General features: G+C 42.1%; 3 protein-coding genes across 5 annotated transcripts; all 3 read right to left on the bottom strand.

The window, feature by feature from the left end:
• Positions 1-3,349: 3,349 nt before the first annotated feature.
• LOC101753035 lies at positions 3,350-9,227 on the bottom strand. 3 transcript variants are annotated; one of them, XM_022827547.1, is made up of 3 exons: positions 8,852-9,227; positions 8,731-8,772; positions 3,350-3,766 (listed from the first exon to the last, which is right to left on the bottom strand). In XM_022827547.1, exons 1-3 carry the CDS (start codon positions 9,144-9,146, stop codon positions 3,603-3,605), a joined length of 501 nt encoding a protein of 166 aa, XP_022683282.1. In that variant the 5' UTR covers positions 9,147-9,227; the 3' UTR covers positions 3,350-3,602. The 3 variants fall into 3 exon arrangements, 1 of the variants encoding a protein (XP_022683282.1); XR_002678173.1 differs by having other exon boundaries at positions 3,369-3,766; positions 3,985-8,772; positions 8,852-9,216; XR_002678172.1 differs by having other exon boundaries at positions 3,369-3,766; positions 3,985-9,216.
• Positions 9,228-13,740: 4,513 nt separating this feature from the next.
• LOC101784636 (receptor like protein 30) lies at positions 13,741-15,020 on the bottom strand. The gene has a single exon (XM_022827425.1). The coding sequence runs from the start codon at positions 14,710-14,712 to the stop codon at positions 13,885-13,887; it is 828 nt and encodes a 275-aa protein (XP_022683160.1). The 5' UTR covers positions 14,713-15,020; the 3' UTR covers positions 13,741-13,884.
• LOC111257582 (probable leucine-rich repeat receptor-like protein kinase At1g35710) lies at positions 15,020-17,194 on the bottom strand. The gene has a single exon (XM_022827424.1). It carries the CDS (start codon positions 16,307-16,309, stop codon positions 15,035-15,037), a length of 1,275 nt encoding a protein of 424 aa, XP_022683159.1. The 5' UTR covers positions 16,310-17,194; the 3' UTR covers positions 15,020-15,034.
• Positions 17,195-18,294: the final 1,100 nt, after the last annotated feature.

Here is an 18,294-nt window from a genome sequence, read left to right as displayed (position 1 = left end):
TCAACACGAGTTTGTTGCTCAAACACCATGGGTGTCCCTTCCGGGCTCATCAGAATATATATTCCTAAGCAGGGCCGTGAGCGATAGATCCTCTGTGGTGGCCTACCACGCTTCGCATGCGAGCCGCGCGGGAGCGCAGAACACGCATGGCGGGCGTATCCTCGATGTCGTTGTTCCAAAGGATCGACGCGAAGTCGTCGAGGGATAGCTGGGGCCATCCGACAGGAGTAGGAGTAGTAACTAGTATGGCGCCATGTTGTCGCCGACACCATGGATCCCGGCCTCGGGTGTCAGGGAGACCGCAATCAAGGTTGCCGGCGGGACGTTGAGCTCGATTGCTGCAGTTGAGGACAGCCGCGGATGCCGAGCTCGGAAACCAGATGGGCTGCAGTATACCTCATCAAGAATTATCAAACAGCCGCTTGCAGTACACAATTCACAATTCATCACCATCAAGATATGGAAGTAAACTTATAGGGCGTTCGGTTCCCTTTGCTTATTTTTAGCACCTGTCACATAGAATGTTTAGATACTAATTAGAAGTATTAAATATAGACTATTTACAAAACCCATTACATAAATAGAGGCTAAACGGCGAGACGAATCGATTAAGCCTAATTAATCCATCATTAGTGAATGTTTACTGTAGCAATACATTGTTAAATCATGGACTAATTAGGCTTAATAGATTCGTCTCGCCGTTTAGCCTCCACTTATATAATGGATTTTGTAAATAGTCTACGTTTAATACTCCTAATTAGTATCTAAACATTGATGTGACACTTACTTAAAAATAAGCAAATGGAACCAAACCAGGCCTAATACACATTGGTGCGACAACAACTTCAACATCACCGAATGAATTCTCCAGAGAGTTTTCTACCCTATTCTACACGGAACACTGACCTACATTTCCATCACTACCTGGTCAACAGTGGTCAATTCTAGGAATTTAAGGGGTTACCGAAGCATGACAACATGCAGATCTTGCGGTGAGGGACAAGACTTTTAAAAAATAATATGAATATAGTTAGAAATTAAATGTGCTCTTTTTTTCTAATTCCTTTTTTGAAGGGAGTTTGAGATCTAGAGAGATTAGAGTTTGGAGTAGTGGCTTGACGGAGGTTTGTTTGGGTTGGTGTTCAATTAAATTTGAATATTGATTCTTAGGATTTTCAGAAGAGGGAATTTATGGAATTTTATTTCCAGGATTTGGGAGAAGGAATTATTCCTAAGGTTGAGAAATAGAGATAGCTAGAGCCACCAAATGCAACACATATATTGTTATTTTATGCCATGTTTATTGTTAAAAAGGATTTGAATGTTTAGGGAAAAGGAAAGCATGTTTAATTTAAGAAAAAAATTTAAAAAGTCCATATTTTTAAATGCTCTAAAAACGGGATGTTACACCGGAGAACTTGGCATGAGTCTTAGTGGCCGAGCCTTTATGGCAAGTTAAGGGGTGTCCCGGAATAGACTTGGTGATCGGAAAGCAATACTCTTGTGTGAGTGCTTTAACAATATGGACTAGTGGTGGCTTAGTGCCTACCGATACCACGGGATAAATCATTGTGTCAAGAGTTTGCTTATCCTCATCCACTCCTTTACGTTTTCGCATTTCATACTTTCAACTTGTGTGCCTTTACTTCCTTAGTGTAGTACCTTGTTAGGATTGGCTCTAGGTTGCAAACCTTGTTTTAGGACGAGGGTTCCACACTAGATCAACGATAGAATGCACTTTTTGGATAAAATGGTCTAGTTTACATTCATGCAAAGTAGTGGAAGCCATATGTTAAGGTTTTAGATTGCCTAATTCACCCCCTTCCCCTCTTAGGCTACGAGCACCAATTCCTTTCAGGATGACTTGGCGAGGACAAGGCTTCGAGTCAACGGCGAGGGACAAAACTTTTAAAAAACAATATGAATAAAAAACAATATGAATATAGTTAGAAATTAAATGTGCTCTTTTTTTCTATTTTTTAACTATGGATGTACTTTTCACCGCTGCAGGATGGTTTTCATCATAGTATACTAGTATATCATAGGGAATTAGAAATATAATTTTGTAAAAGTATGGTCCAATACTATGGCTACCAATATAGCCAGCATCAACGGAGAAATCGCCAAATGGAAATGTAGCCTTTAGCAAGACGTACCGGCATAGCTAGTCAAGTGAATAACATAATTGAGTCTATGATTGATGACAGATTAAAGGGCTCGCAGCATGCTACAATAATAATACACATTGGTGTGCCAGCAACTTCAACATCACCGAATGAATTCTCCGGAGAGTTTTCTACCCTATTCTACATGGAACACTGATCTACATTTCCATCACTACCTGGTCAACAGTGGTCAATTCTAGGAATTTAAGGGGTTACCAAAGCATGACAACTTGCAGATCTTGCGGTGAGCAAACCATCATCCACTGCAAGGAGATGCTTCGTTCATCACAAGGTTTGGATGTTCTGGTAAAAAGAAAGTTTGGAACACCTAATAAGTTACTTTGTATGAATTTAACTTTTCCAGGTCCATGTATGGATATGCTGGCATTTTTGCGATGTCATCTTACACGGTGGTTGATGAATTTTTCCATGCTTTTATGTGGCGAGTGATTTGTTTTTTCCACTTGTGGAACAAATTGGTATTGTATGGCTTGTAACGAAACAACTGTCAAAATTGATAGCAACGAGTGGTCTAAGATTTAAAACGCTTGACAGATATGGCTATTTTGTTCTCCATCCACCCAAAAAGAAAGCAACACTCAATTAGTCGACTAGAGATCGAACAACGAATGTTTTTTCGCCGGGAAATAGCTGCAGTGGCATGGATGATTTGACTTGATCAAACATAAGATGATTTGATTTATGAAAAACTAAAAGGACACTCTTTGCTCTTCTTAATGGCATACATGCTCAAGCACATTTTCGAAAAAGTAGCTGCACAAAACGTCGGTGAGACAGAGGCTGTCGTGAGTCATGACCATATAAATATAATTGGGGCACTCCTTTACTGTTTACAGCAGCAACAAGTCGGTGAGAATGGCAAGGCATTCATGACCTTAGCGATGGTGCATCGGAGTGGCGCTATAACCCAATAAGCCAACCACTGATGAGGCAGACCAAGTGCTCTAGACAGACTCCAGAGCTTCCGAAACTACACTGGGACACATGGTCCAAGGAGCACTCCAAGTCTAAGACCTCCTCCAACAGTTGAGCTAGTACATTAGCTTTAAAGTATACATGCCATATTCACCTTAATAAAAATTAGCACAAGGGATCACTTCTGCAGTCTTGACTTTTACACATTAATCAAAATTAAAAGTGGATCCCATAATAAAGAAATGTAATTGTTTGCCCATAATGTGTGCTTGAGATAGTCTCTTTATTAATAACTATCGAGTCTCTCTTTGAAAATAAGATGAGGTGGATTTTACATGGGAAAAATTAGCTAGCATATGTAGTAGAGGCCTACGAGCATCTCCAGCAGCATTGGTATATTTGAATACCTAAAACCACTTATAGGTACGAAAGAGGAAAAATTGGGTATGCAAAGGAGGCTTTCTCCAATAGTTTACCTATACTGCTTGACCTATTTTTTTACTACATCACACTGACGAATGGAGTCCACAAGTCAGTGGATAGCCAATTTCTCTTCTTCCCCGCTCCCGTCTTCCTATCCTCAGCTCGCCCGCCTCCACCCGCCACAGCTCCAGCCGCGCCCCTCCGTCCGACCGTCCCCTGTCGCACCTTGCCTCCGCAGGGATCTGTTCGCGCATGATCTCCACAGTCAGCGCCATGTCAAGCTACGATGGTGATGGCTCAGGCACTCAGGCAGGACCGGTAGTGGCCAACAATTATACACTAAATTGGTTGGTTTCAATGCGTTATCAACTAAATTGACAAAATCAAGTTCCTAGTCCTGCCACAATTATCCAAACAAACAAGTACATCGTATTTGTAACAGGAATGTTGGATTGATTACCTAGAGATTTAATTGAGTTATGGTGCTGAAGAAACTGACGACGGTAGTTTGGGGATTTTCGCAGATGATGATAATCGGTAAAGGCGCTCCGTATGGAGTTCCTGAACTAGAACGTTTGCCGTGTGATCATCACGGCCGAATTGGCCGGGTGGACTAAAGCATGCTGCCCCCTGGGCACCCGTGTGTGGCTTCAGCTGACAACGTTGCCCCTGCCATGGCAGTGGCATCGCCCCTGTTCGAGAACGCAGTCCGATATCCAGAACACGGTTACCAGATCGATAAATGCTATCAACCTCCATGGATTGACAAGTTGAAAACCTCGAGGAGGTTGCTGTCTTCTGGCATGGTGACTGGTGATAGGTTTGTCTTCAATCCACTCGATCTCTGCCATTTGAACATGCCCATTGAATTAATTATCTCCGTCTCTGAAGGAACACTTTGCTGACCACCGGCACGGGTAAAACGATGAAGCTGTACACAGACTAGGCACAACTTACTGAATAGAAATCAATCACTTCTGAATTTCATGAAAAAGGTTGAGCCACAGGTTGCCACGAACTAGAATTCAGCCTCATTATGGATATGCAGCCTCTGCCAAACCAAATGTACCCGTAGACCAGCCTACATGAATCATTTCTTTGGAACAAGGCAACAAGCAACCAACAGAACATTTCAGGTTTAGAGCGAGAAGGCAAGGAAACTGAAAGGAAAAAATATTTGGTAATATGCACCTACACTCAGTTGACGTGATGTTGCAAAAGAGGTAATTAAGTATGTCAAAGAATTGGAATTCTTGTAATTAGATCTTTAGTGACTATTTTGCACATGACTTCGTATTTAGCTAAGATTGATGCTGCAATAACTTAAGATATTCTCAGTAGTTCATAGAAAAGCAGCTCATGTCTATATTTCCCTTTCAGTATTAAATCCTTATTTCAGCAGTTCTATTTTATAATACTGTTCAGCGTTTCTTCTAATCTTCTTCCTTGGAAAATATATTTTCATTTCTTAACAAATCAATGAGACCTTATATCAAAATTTTAGATCAAGCCCTCAATTCAACTCACTTTGTTCTTTGCAACAAAATAGCATCGAAATATCACAAAGGGTAGCGCATCACATAGTTTTCATCCAACTCAAAAGAAACATACGTAATAAAGGTTGTTCAGGATTAGCACGAAGTAGTGCCCAATCATTAACTGCGTATATGCTATGTTGTTCATCTAGTAAATCAGAAAGGTAAGCTTTGTTGCTTTTCAGCAGTTTTAGTTTTCTACTTCTGTTGTTTTTCTTAGCAAAGCAGAGTTTCATTGCTTCATAAATCATATCTAATAAACATCGTATAGTATAGGAGTATATATGAAAGTTTCATATGGGATCCTCAACTAAATTTCTTCTTCGGAAAAAAGGTAGTAGCCAAACGCCCAAACATACAGCAGCACATCAGCACCACATACTACAATGCTGTCCAGAGAAAGCAGGGCGTAATGCCGGCTCATTTTCTTGCACATATCATTTAAGGTATAAAAACACGAACAACTCATTCAGCATCGACGGCGGCAGATCCATGGCTGCAGAACAAGCAGCCAAAACTTGTCGACATGGAAGTAGACCCACCTCCTCCCGTTTCCCCACAGCAGCATGGTCGCAACCACGATGGCCAAGCCTGAAATGACCCCTACCTCAACTGACAAAATTTCCCAGTTCAGCTCCTTAGAAGAGCCCGGCGTAGCAGGAGCTGATGGTGCGTGGTTGATGTCACACGAGCGTATCAGCGGCTTCCCGCACAGCCCGTCGTTCCCCAAAAATGATGTGGTCGGGAACGTCAAGAACTGGCTGGACTGCGGTATCTGCCCTGACAGGTGGTTGTAGGACAGGTTGAGAACCTCGAGGAATGACATTGCGGCCATTGCAGGAGGAATCTCCCCAGAGAGCTGGTTGTAGGAGAGGTCCAAGGACTCCAGCTGCAGCATGTTCGCTATCCGAGGAGGGATCACGCCAGTGAAGGAGTTCCTGGACAGGTTGAGCTGCTTGAGAAGCTTCAGATCGCCGATCTCGTCAGGGATGACACCCTCGAAGTTGTTGTTGGAGAGGTCGATGTACATGAAGACTGAAAGTATCTGTACCAGAGTTGTTTCTTGCCCCTTGAGCGTGACGGTGATCGACTCCTTATAGTATGGATGATAGCTTGAAGCTAATGCTGATGTTGTTTCAATAATTCCAACATACATGCTCGGAGCTCCAGAAGAAACCACCATCATAGCTTTGAACTGCTTGAGGAATCGTGCAGGTATGGTACCATTAAAAGAATTTGAAGAAAGGTCCAGAACCTGCAGCTCTGGGAAGAAGGTATGCGTCTGTTTGTTCATCCCGTAGTAATCAATGGGACCATGAAACCCGTTTGACTTCAGAACCAACACTTTCAACAAAGGCAGAACTCCTAGCCACTCTGGATATGTATCCACTATGAAGTTGTTTCCAAGATCTAGGACTTGTAGCATGTGACAGTTGATAATAGATACCGGCAATTTTCCCTCCAACTTGTTGCCGTTGAAATCTATTATTTGAAGTGCACATTCCTCGCTGATATATTGAGGCAACGATCCATGGAAATTATTACCTCTCAAGTTCAGTATCTCAAGATGCTTGTTTTGTTCCAACAAACAGGGTGGTATTAATCCGCTGAAGCTGTTAAAAGAAAGGTCCAGAACTTCTATATCTGTTGCATTGCAGATCAAATGGGAAATTTCTCCAGTAAAACTATTGTTTGCCAATGACAGGGAGTCGGCGGAGCTAACATGTGACCAAAACTCAGGCATGATAGAATAATTGAAGTGGTTATTGGAGTAGTCCAATCGGTAAGTTCCCAATGGGGGTAGTGGGAGAGCACCCTCAATCTTGTTGGAATGGAGATCAAGATCAGAAATTGATGTATTCGATAAATTTGTATTAATGCTGGTAAATAAATTATGAGAGAGGTTAAGGCTAATAACTCCAATTCCCCATATCCAATCAGGTATGTGTCCACCAAGGTTGTTGTTTGAGAGGTCTAAATCGTAAATACGTGTCTGGTGCATTAAAAATTTAGGTACAGATGATAGGTTACATGATGCCAATCCCAATAACCCAATAGCTGGATATTCCAAGTAGGAGTGATTGACATCCTCCTCGACAACAGACAACTTGTTGTAGGACAGCGATAGATACTCGAGCTCCTTGCAATTCTTAATGAAACTTAGACCCACAGATCCAGTGAGATTGTTTGACGAAACATCCAACCATTCTAGTTCAACAAACTTCGACAGAAGTTTTGGAAGAGGTCCTTGTAATTTGTTAAAACTAAGATCGATCCATCTGAAACTAGAAGATACAGTAGGATACAATAGAAAATTTCCAGTGAAATTGTTTTGTGAGAGATCTAAATACTTCAAAGAAGGATGAGAAAATAGAGATGCAGGTATCACACCACTTATCGAGTTGTTACCAAGAGTAACTTCAGTTAGGTTGTGTAGAGAAAGGTAGCCATCTGAAGGTAATGAACCATTTAAGTTGTTACCTGACAGGTCAACCATCTGAATTTTCGGCCATTGAGCAAATGGTGGGATAGGGCCATGGAATTGGCAATTAGAAAGGTCCAACATAGTCAGATTTCGGAGGTTTCCAATAGATTCTGGTATTCTTCCTGAAAACGTTGTTCCACTAATGATCAAAGCCTGCAACACGCTACCCTGTATAAACTCCGGCAACTCTCCACATAGATTTTCATTCCCTGATGCATCGAGATACATCAAGCTTTTGATATGAAATATCCAAGAAGGGAAGGTTGTCCGGGTCAACCCACAGCTTCGAAGACTAAGAACTGCGAGCGATGAGAACTCCACAAAACGTTCTGGCACAGGAGCAGGGCCACTAAAATGTGTGCCATCAAGGATCAACTTGGATAGAAATCGGAACTTAGTAAGAGCAATATCAATACGGCCAGCGATCATGCACCGTGTCATGCTTAGCTCTTCGAGACCTGGCATCATATTGGTAGAGGAGGCATGCACCAGATCGGTTGGACTGACCGAAATGTTGACAGAATCAAGATATAGTTTTTGGAGGTTGCCAAGGTTGTCAATCAAGGCATGAAGGCTCAAATTTTGAAGATCAAAGACTGAAAGGTCTAGAGTGACTAAATTGGACAGAAATGGGAGCTTAGTAAGAAGAGTATCAAAACGGCCACCAGTGATCATGCACCACTGCATGCTTAGCTCTTTGAGACCTGACGTCGTATTGGTAGAAGAGGCATGTGCCAAATCGGTTGGACTGACCGAAATGTTTACAGTATAAAGATATAGTCCTTGGAGATTGCCAAGGCTTTCAATCAAGGTGTTAAGGCTCGAATTTGTAAGATCCAAATAAGAGAGTTCTAGTGTGACTAAATTGGCAAGCTTAGGATGAAGTAGGAGGTTAGTAAAAACAGTATCAGAACGGCCACCGGTGATCGTCCACCCCCCGATGCTTAGCTCTTTGAGACCTGTCGTTGTATTTGTAGAAGAGCCATGTGCCAAATCGGTTGGACTCATCGAAATATTGACATCATAAAGATATAGATTTTGGAGACCCACAAGGTTGTCAATCAAAATCTTAAGGCTCAAATATTTTAGATCAAGGCCAGAGAGGTGTAAAGTGACTAAATTGAAAAGTTGGCCTTTCTCGACGGGCACATTCCCAGACAAGCCAGAATAAGAGAGGTTAAGGTACCTGAGATTCGTGAGCTGCTCCAATCCGGGGCTTGGCCATGGACTTCCATCAAAATTGTTGTGAGAAAGGTCAAGGGAGCGAAGCGAGGTAAGTTTAAAGATGTCCGGTGAGCTGAGATTACCGGAGATGCAGAGGTAGGACAGGTCGAGAGAAGTAACATAGCCCGACGTGCCGTCACATGTTACACCTTCCCAGGTGCAGCAGTCTGTATCTACCTTCCACGACGAAAGAATTGTTTCTTCAGGTGGAAACCACGGACAAGTAGTTGAAGGCGTGGCGTCGAAGTGGAAGCTAGCTTTGAGGCGTATCAGGGTAGCACTTTGATCTTGGTGGCACAAGCTTGCTCCATGCCTGCTGGTAGCGAGGATGACGGTGAGCAGGAGAAGGTAGCTGGGAAGAGGATGGCAAAGAAACATGGTTTGAAGATAGTGGGAATTTCAGTAGAGATGCTCGGTGCTTGTTATGAGTTATGATAGTGCAAGAGCTAGGTTTGGAAGCAACTTTTAAATAGGCTGTAGATGGATGACTTAGGCGAGGACCAAGACTTCGAGTCGACGGTGAGGGACCAACACTTGTAAAAAGTAGAGTAATATGAATATATAGTTATTAGAAATGCGCACTCTTTTTTTCTAATTCCTTTTTTAACTATGATTGTACTTTTCACCGTTACACAGGATGGTTGTCATCAGAGTATACTAGTATATCGTAGGAAATTAGAAATATAATTTTGTAAAAGTATGGTCTAGTACTATGGCTAACAATATAATCAGCATCAGCGGAGAAATCGCCAAATGGAAATGTAGCCTTTAGCAAGACGTACCGGCATAGCTAGTCTAAGTGAATAACATAATTGAGTCAATGATCGATGACGGATTAAAGGGCTCGCAGCATGCTACAATAATACACATTGGCGCGACAGCAATTTCACCATCACCGAATTAATTCTCCAGAGACTTCTCTACCCTATTCTACACGGAACACTGATCTACATTTCCATCACTACCTGGTCAACAGTGGTCAATTCTAGGAATTTAAGGGGTTACCAAAGCACGACAACTTGCAGACCTTGTGGCGAGGCGGACCATCCACTTCCAGGAGATGCTTCGTTCATCAAAAAATTTGGGCGTTCTCGCAAAAAATAAAGGGGGTTGGAACACCTAAACTATATGAATTTAACCTTTCCAGGACCATATATACATGGGTATGCTGCCACACTATTGGTGGGCCACCGGGCCCTGCATTTTTGGCATGTCTTACACGGTGGTTTGTCGTAGATAAAGTCTCTTGATGAATTTTGACATTCTTGTCTTACACGGTGGCATGTCTTACATTGTGGTTTGGCGTGACAGCAATTTCAACATCACCGACTTAATTCTCTAGAGACTTCTCTACCCTATTCTACACGGAACACGACCTACATTTCCATCACTACCTGGCCAACAATGGTCAATTCTAGGAATTTAAGGGTTTACCAAAGCATGACAACTTGCAGATCTTGCGGTGAGCAAGCCATCATCCACTGCAAGGAGATGCTTCGTTCATCAAAAGGTTTGGACGCCCTCGTAAAAAGAAAGTTTGGAACACCTAATTATTAGTTACCTTGTATGAATTTATCTTTTCCATGACCATGTATGGATATGCTTGGCATTTTCGCGATGTCGTCTTACACGGTGGTTTGTTGATGAATATTTCCATGCTTTTATGTGGCGAGTGATTTGTTTTTTCCACCTTGTGGAACAAATTGGTACTGTATGGCTTGTAACGAAACATTGTCAAATTGATAGCAACGAGTGGTCTAAGATTTAAAACACTTGACAGATATGGCTGTTTTGTACTCCATCCACCCAAAAAGAAAGCAACACTCAATTAGTCGACTAGAGATCGAACATCGAATGTTTTTTCGCATGGATGATTTGACTTGGTTAAACTTAAGATGATTTGACGTAAGACAAAACTAAAAGAACACTCTTGCTCTTCTTAATGACATACATGCTCAAGCACATTTTTGAAAAAGTAGCTGCACAAAACGTCGGTGAGATAGAGGCTGCCGTGAGTCATGACCATATAAATATAACTGGGGCACTCCTTAACTGTTTACAGCAGCAACAAGTCGGTGAGAATGGCAAGACATTCATGACCTTAGCGATGGTGCATCGGAGCGGCGCTATACCCTTGTGTTTGGATACGAGATGTTAAACTTTAGCAGAGTCACATCGGATATTTGGATACTAATTAGGAGGACTAAACATGAGCTAATTATAAAACTAATTGCAGAATCCTAGGCTAATTCACGAGACGAATCTATTAAGCCTAGTTAATCCACCATTAGCACATGGTTACTGTAGCACCACATTGTCAAATCATGGACTAATTAGACTTAATAGATTCGTCCCACGAATTAGACTCCATCTGTGTAATTACTTTTGTAATTAGACTATATTTAATACTCCTAATTAGTATCCAAACATCCGATGTGATGGGTGCTAAAGTTTAGCACATGGGAGCCAAACACCCAACCACTGATGAGGCAGACCAAGTGCTCTAGACAGACTCCAGAGCTTCCGAAACCACACTGGGACACATGGTCCAAGGAGCACTCCAAGTCTAAGACCTCCTCCAACAGTTGACCTAGTACATTAGCTTTAAAGTATACATGCCATATTCAGCTTAATAAAAATTAGCACAAGAGATCACTTCTACCGTCTTGACTTTTACACATTAATCAAAATTAAAAGTGGATCCCATAATAAAGAAATGTAATTGTTTGCCCATAATGTGTGCTTGAGATACTCTCTTTATTAATGACTACCTCATCTCTCTTTGAAAATAAGATGAGGTGGATTTTACGTGGGAAAATTTAGCTAGCATATTTAGTAGAGGCCTACGAGAATCTCCAGCAGCATTGGTATATTTGAATACCTAAAACCACTTATAGGTATAGGAGAGAGGAAAATTTAGGTATGCAAAGGAGGTCTTCTCCAGTAGTTTACCTGTACTGCTTGACCTAATTTTTTGCTACATCACATTGATGAATGGAGCCCACAAGTCGGTGGATAGCCACTTTCTTTTCTTCCCCGCTCCCATCTTCCTATCCTCAGCTCGCCCGCCTCCACCCGCCAAAGTTCCGGCCGCGCCCCTCCATCCGACCATCCCCTGTCGCACCTTGCCTTTGCAGGGATCCGTTCGCGCATGGCCTCCACAGTCAGCGCCAGGTCAAGCTACGACGTCAACAGCGCAGGCACTTAGGCAGGACCGGTAGTGGCCAACAATTATCCACTAAATTGGTTGGTTTCAATGCGTTATCAACTAAATTGACAAAATCAAGTTCCTAGTCCTGCCACAATTATCCAAACAAATAAGTACATCGAACTTGTAACAGGGAATGTTTGATTGATTACCTAGAGATTTAATTAAGTTATGGTGTTGAAGAAAGTGACGACGGTAGTTTGGGGATTTTAGGCGCAGATGACGATAATCGGTAAACGTGCTCCGTCTGGAATTCCTGAACCAGAACGTTTGCCGTGTGATCATCGCAGCCGAATTGGCTGGGCAGACTGAAGCATGCTGCCCCCTGGGCACCCGTGTGTGGCTTCAGCTGACCACGTTGCCCCCGCCATAGCAGTGGCACCGCCCCTGTTCGGGAACGCAGTCCGATGTCCAGAACACGGTCACTAGATCGATAAATGGTATTGACCTCCATGGATTGACAAGTCAAAAACCTCGAGGAGGTTGTTGTCTTCTGGCATGGTGACCGGTGATAGGTTTGTATTCAATCCGCTTGATCTCTCCCATTTGAACATGCCGATTGAATTAATTATCTCCGTCTCTGAAGGAGCACTTTGCTGATCACCAGCACCGGTAAAATGATGAAGCTGTACACATACTAGGCACAACTTTGTGGATAGAAATCAATCACTTCTGAATTTCAGGAAACAGATATGTTTGAAAAAGGTTGTGCCACAGGTTGACAAGAACTAGAATTCAGCCTCATTATGGATATGCAGCCTCTGCCAAAACAAATGTACCTGTAGACCAGCCTACATGAATCATTTCATTGGAACAAGGCAACAAGCAACCAATAGAACATTTCAGGTTTAGCGTGAGAAGGCAAGGAAACTGAAAGGAAAAAATATTTGGTAATATGCACCTACACTCAGTTGACGTGATGTTGCAAAAGAGGTAATTAAGTATGTCAAAGAATTGGAATTCTTGTAATAGATCTTTAGGGACTATTTTGCCACATGACTTTGTATTTAGCTAAGATTGATGCTGCAATAACTTAAGATGTTCTCAGTAGTTCATAGGAAAGCAGTTCATGACTATATTTCCCTTTCAGTATTAACTCCTTATTTCAGCAGTTCTGTTTTATAATACAGTTTCAACGTTTCTTCTAATCTTCTTCCTTGAAAAATATATTTTCATTTCTTAACAAATCAATGAGACATTATACAGCGTAGATGATATCAAAATTTTAGATCAGGCCCTCAATTCACTCACTTTGTTCTTTGCAACAAAATAGCATCGAAATATCACAAAGAGTAGCGCATCACATAGTTTTCGTCAAACTCAAAAGAAACATACATAATAAATGTTGTTCAGGATTAGCACGGAGTAGTGCCCAATCATTAACTGCGTATATGCTATGTTGTTCATCTAGTAAATTACTCCCTCCGTCCCAAATTATAGGTCGTTTTGACTTTATTAGATTCATAAATTTTGTTATGCACTTAGATATACCCTATGTCTAGATGCATAATAATATCTATGTATCTAGAAAAGCCAAAACGACCTATAATTTGGAACGGAGGGAGTAGAAAGGTAAGCTTTGTTGCTTTTCAGCAGTTTTTGTTTTCTACTTCTGTTGTATTTCTTAGCAAAGCAGAGTTTCATTGCTTAATAAATCATATCTAATAAACATCATATAGTATAGGAGTAGATATGAAAGTTTCATATGGGATCCTCAACTAAATTTCATCTCTGGAAAAAAGTTAGTAGCCAAACGCCCAAACATACAGCAGCACATCAGCACCACATAAATTTATTCACGGAACTTGAAGTATACATGCTACAATGCTGTCCAGAGAAAGCAGGGCGTAATGCCAGCTCATTTTCTTGCACATATCATTTAAGGTATAAAAACACGAACAACTCATTTCAGCATCGACGGCGGCAGATCCACGGCTGCAGAACAAGCAGCCAAAACTTGTCGACATGGAAGTAGACCCACCTCCTCCCGTTGCCCCACAGCAGCATGGTCGCAACCACGATGGCCAAGCCTGAAATGACCCCTACCTCAACTGACAAAATTTCCCAGTTCAGCTCCTTAGAAGAGCCCGACGTAGCAGGAGCTGATGGTGCGTGGTTGATGTCACACAAGCGTCTCAGCGGCTTCCCGCACAGCCCGTCGTTCCCCAAAAATGATGTGGTCGGGAACGTCAAGAACTGGCTGGACTGCGGTATCTGCCCTGACAGGTGGTTGTACGAGAGGTTGAGAACCTCGAGGAATGACATTGCGGTCATTGCAGGAGGAATCTCCCCAGAGAGCTGGTTGTAGGAGAGGTCCAAGGACTCCAGCTGCAGCATGTTCGCTATCCGAGGAGGGATCACGCCAGTGAAGGAGTTCCTGGACAGGTTGAGCTGCTTGAGAAGCTTCAGATCGCCGATCTCGTTAGGGATGACACCCTCGAAGTTGTTGTTGGAGAGGTCGATGTACATGAAGACTGAAAGTATCTGTACCAGAGTTGTTTGTTGCCCCTTGAGCGTGACGGTGATCGACTCCTTATAGTTTCGATGAGAGCTTGGAGATGCTGCTGCTGATGATGATTCAATAATTCCAACATACATGCTCGGAGCTCCAGAAGAAACCACCATCATAGCTTTGAACTGCTTGAGGAATCGTGCAGGTATGCTACCATTAAAAGAATTTGAAGAAAGGTCCAGAACCTGCAGCTCTGGGAACAAGGTATGCGTCTGTTTGTTCATCCGGTAGTAATCAATGGGACCATGAAACCCGTTTGACTTCAGAACCAACACTTTCAACAAAGGCAGAACTCCTAGCCACTCTGGATATGTATCCACTATGAGGTTGTTTCCAAGATCTAGGACTTGTAGCAAGTGACAGTTGATAATAGATACCGGCAATTTTCCCTCCAACTTGTTGCCGTTGAAATCTATTATTTGAAGTGCACATTCCTCGGTGATATATTGAGGCAATGATCCATGGAAATTATTACCTCTCAAGTTCAGTATCTCAAGATGCTTGTTTCGCTTCAACAAACAGGGTGGTATTAATCCACTGAAGTTGTTAAAAGAAAGGTCCAGAACTTCTATATGACAGGGAGTTGGTGGAGCTAACATGTGACCAAAACTCAGGCATGATAGAAGAATTGAAGTGGTTATTGGAGTAGTCCAATCGGTCAGTTCCCGATGGGGGTAGTGGGAGAGCTCCCTCAATCTTGTTGGAATGGAGATCAAGATCAGAAATTGATGTATTCGATAAATTTGTATTAATGCTGGTAAATAAATTATGAGAGAGGTTAAGGCTAAGAACTCCCATTCCCCATATCCAATCAGGTATGTGTCCACCAATGTTGTTGTTTGAGAGGTCTAAATCGGAAATGCTTCTCTGGTGCATTAAAAATTTAGGTACAGATGATAGGTTACATGATGCCAATCCCAATCTACCAATAGCTGGATATTCAAAGTAGGAGTGATTGACATCCTCCTCGACAACAGACAACTTATTATGGGATAGTGATAGTGAGGGCATCTCGTAATTCTTTATGAAACTTAGATCCACAGATCCAGTGAGATTGTTTGACGAAACATCCAACCATTCTAGTTCAACAAACTTCGACAGAAGTTTTGGAAGAGGTCCTTGTAATTTGTTAAAACTAAGATCGATACTTCTCAAACTAGAAGATACAGTTGGATACAATAGAAAATTTCCAGTGAAATTGTTTTGTGAGAGATCTAAATCCATCAAAGAAGGATGAGAAAACAGAGATGCAGGTATCACACCACTTATCAAGTTGTTACGAAGATAAACTGAAGTTAGGTTGTGTAGAGAAAGGTAGCCATCTGTAGGTAATGAACCATTTAAGTTGTTACTTGACAGTTGAACCATCTCAATTTTTGGCCATTGAGCAAATGGTGGGATAGGGCCATGGAATTGGCAATAAGAAAGGTCCAACATAGTCAGATTTCGGAGGTTGCCGATAGATTCTGTTATTCTTCCTGACAACTTGGTTCCACTAAAGATCAAAACCTGCAACGCGCTACCCTGTATGAACTCCGGCAACTCTCCACATAGATTTTCATTCCCTGATGCATCGAGAGACATCAAGCTTTTGATATGAAATATCCAAGAAGGGAAGGTCGTCCGGGTCAACCCACAGTTTTGAAGACTAAGAACTGCGAGCGATGAGAACTCCACAAAACGTTTTGGCACAGGAGCAGGGCCACTAAAATGTGTGCCATCAAGGGTCAACTTGGATAGAAATCGGAACTTAGTAAGAGCAATATCAATACGGCCAGTGATCATGCACCCTGTCATGCTTAGCTCTTCGAGACCTGGCATCTTATTGGTAGAGGAGGCATGCGCCAGATCGGTTGGACTGACCGAAATGTTGACAGAATCAAGATATAGTTTTTGGAGGTTGCCAAGGTTGTCAATCAAGGTGTGAAGGCTCGAACTTTTAAGATCCAAATAATAGAGTTCTAGCGTGACTAAATTGGCAAGCTTAGGATGAAGTAGGAGATTAGTAAGAACAGTATCAGAACGGCCACCGGTGATCGTCCACCACCTGATTCTTAGCTCTTTGAGACCTGTCGTTGTATTTGTAGAAGAGCCATGTGCCAAATCGGTTGGACTCACTGAAATATTGACCTCATCAAGATATAGATTTTGGAGACCCACAAGGTTGTCAATCAAAATCTTAAGGCTCAAATATTTTAGATCAAGGCCAGAGAGGTATAAAGTGACTAAATTGGAAAGTTGGCCTTTCTCGACGGGCACATTCCCAGACAAGCCAGAATAAGAGAGGTCAAGGTACCTGAGATTCGTGAGCTGCTCCAATCCGGAGCTTGGCCATGGACTTCCATCAAAATTGTTGTAAGAAAGGTAAAGGGAGCGAAGCGAGGTAAGTTTAAAGATGTCCGGTGAGCTGAGATTACCGGAGATGCAGAGGTAGGACAGGTCGAGAGAAGTAACATAGCCCGACGTGCCTTCACATGTTACACCTTCCCAGGTGCAGCAGTCTGTATCTACCTTCCACGACGAAAGAGTTGTTCCTTCAGGTGGAAACGACGGGCATGTTGAAGACGCGAAGTTGAAGCGGAAGCTGGCTTTGAGGCGTATCAGGGCAGCACTTTGATCTTGGTGGCACAAGCTTGCTCCACGCCCGCTGGTAGCGAGGATGACGGTGACCAGGAGAAGGTAGCTGGGAAGAGGATGGCAAAGGACACTGGTAGAAAACTGAGCATTAGTCCCGGTTGGTAAGGGTCATATCTCTCGGATATCCATCCGGGATAAACCAACCGGGACAAAAGGGGGGGTCTTTAGTCCCGGGTATTTTAACCGGGAGTAAAGGACCCCCTTTAGTCCCGGCTCAATTCCAACCGGGACTAAATTGCGCTTGCATGGCACTGGTGACGCCTGAATTTTTCATGCATGCATCACGTATACGTATAGTAGTGCCGCGGCCCTTTTAATTTGTTAACCTTGTAGTTGACATTTTTTTAGAATGAATTAAATCAACTAGTATTTAAACGAATGGGATTTGTAATTATACAACTACTATATATATACACAATCCTTATACACAATTCATATACACAATTCAACTAGCTTAATTAGTACAAATCGATCATATATACAAATAAATCAAAGTATCTTCCTACGATCTTCCCGTCGTGGTGTTGCTGAGAGGAGTGTCTAATTGTCGTCCATCGTAATAAAATTCTCCTCTTGGATTTACCACCTCGTCCATTATGAATCCAATGAGACCTTCACATATTGCCGCTACTCTTTCTTCCTTCAAGAGTCCTTGTTGAATATTTAACATCTATAATTTGGAAATTTGTGAATGTTACATGAACAAATACATATAAGGAGCTAGAAAATAATTAACTAGTAATATATTTATTTTACGTACTTTAAAGTTGTGCGGCGTCATCTTCGGTCCCTTGGGTCCCAAAAAACTGTGCATGTGCTCACAGATGTAGTAGCCACATAGGTTATTCCCGGGTTCCTGTCTTAAGCACTACAGTGCGGAAAAAAAATAAGTTATGAAATATTTGTGTTATACAATGTAATAAATGTGCAGACTTCATACGTACCGGGAAGTCTGTGTTCCATGTAAGATCTTCTTTGAATGGACCTTTGTGTGTCCTTATGAATTGTTTCCATACGCTGCGGATTAGAATAATGAATGACATAGTGTAACAGGGATAAAATTTAGGAAATAAATTTTTGCATAGAGATAAAGGTCCAGAATTATTACAAGCCCAGCATGTCTTGCAATTCTTGGTAGTCCACCGGATCTTCCGTAACGAATCAAATCG

The sequence above is a fragment of the Setaria italica genome, chromosome VI (assembly GCF_000263155.2).
Source record: "Setaria italica strain Yugu1 chromosome VI, Setaria_italica_v2.0, whole genome shotgun sequence".
Taxonomy (NCBI): Eukaryota; Viridiplantae; Streptophyta; class Magnoliopsida; order Poales; family Poaceae; genus Setaria; species Setaria italica.
This window is presented reverse-complemented; position numbering and strand designations above follow the sequence as displayed.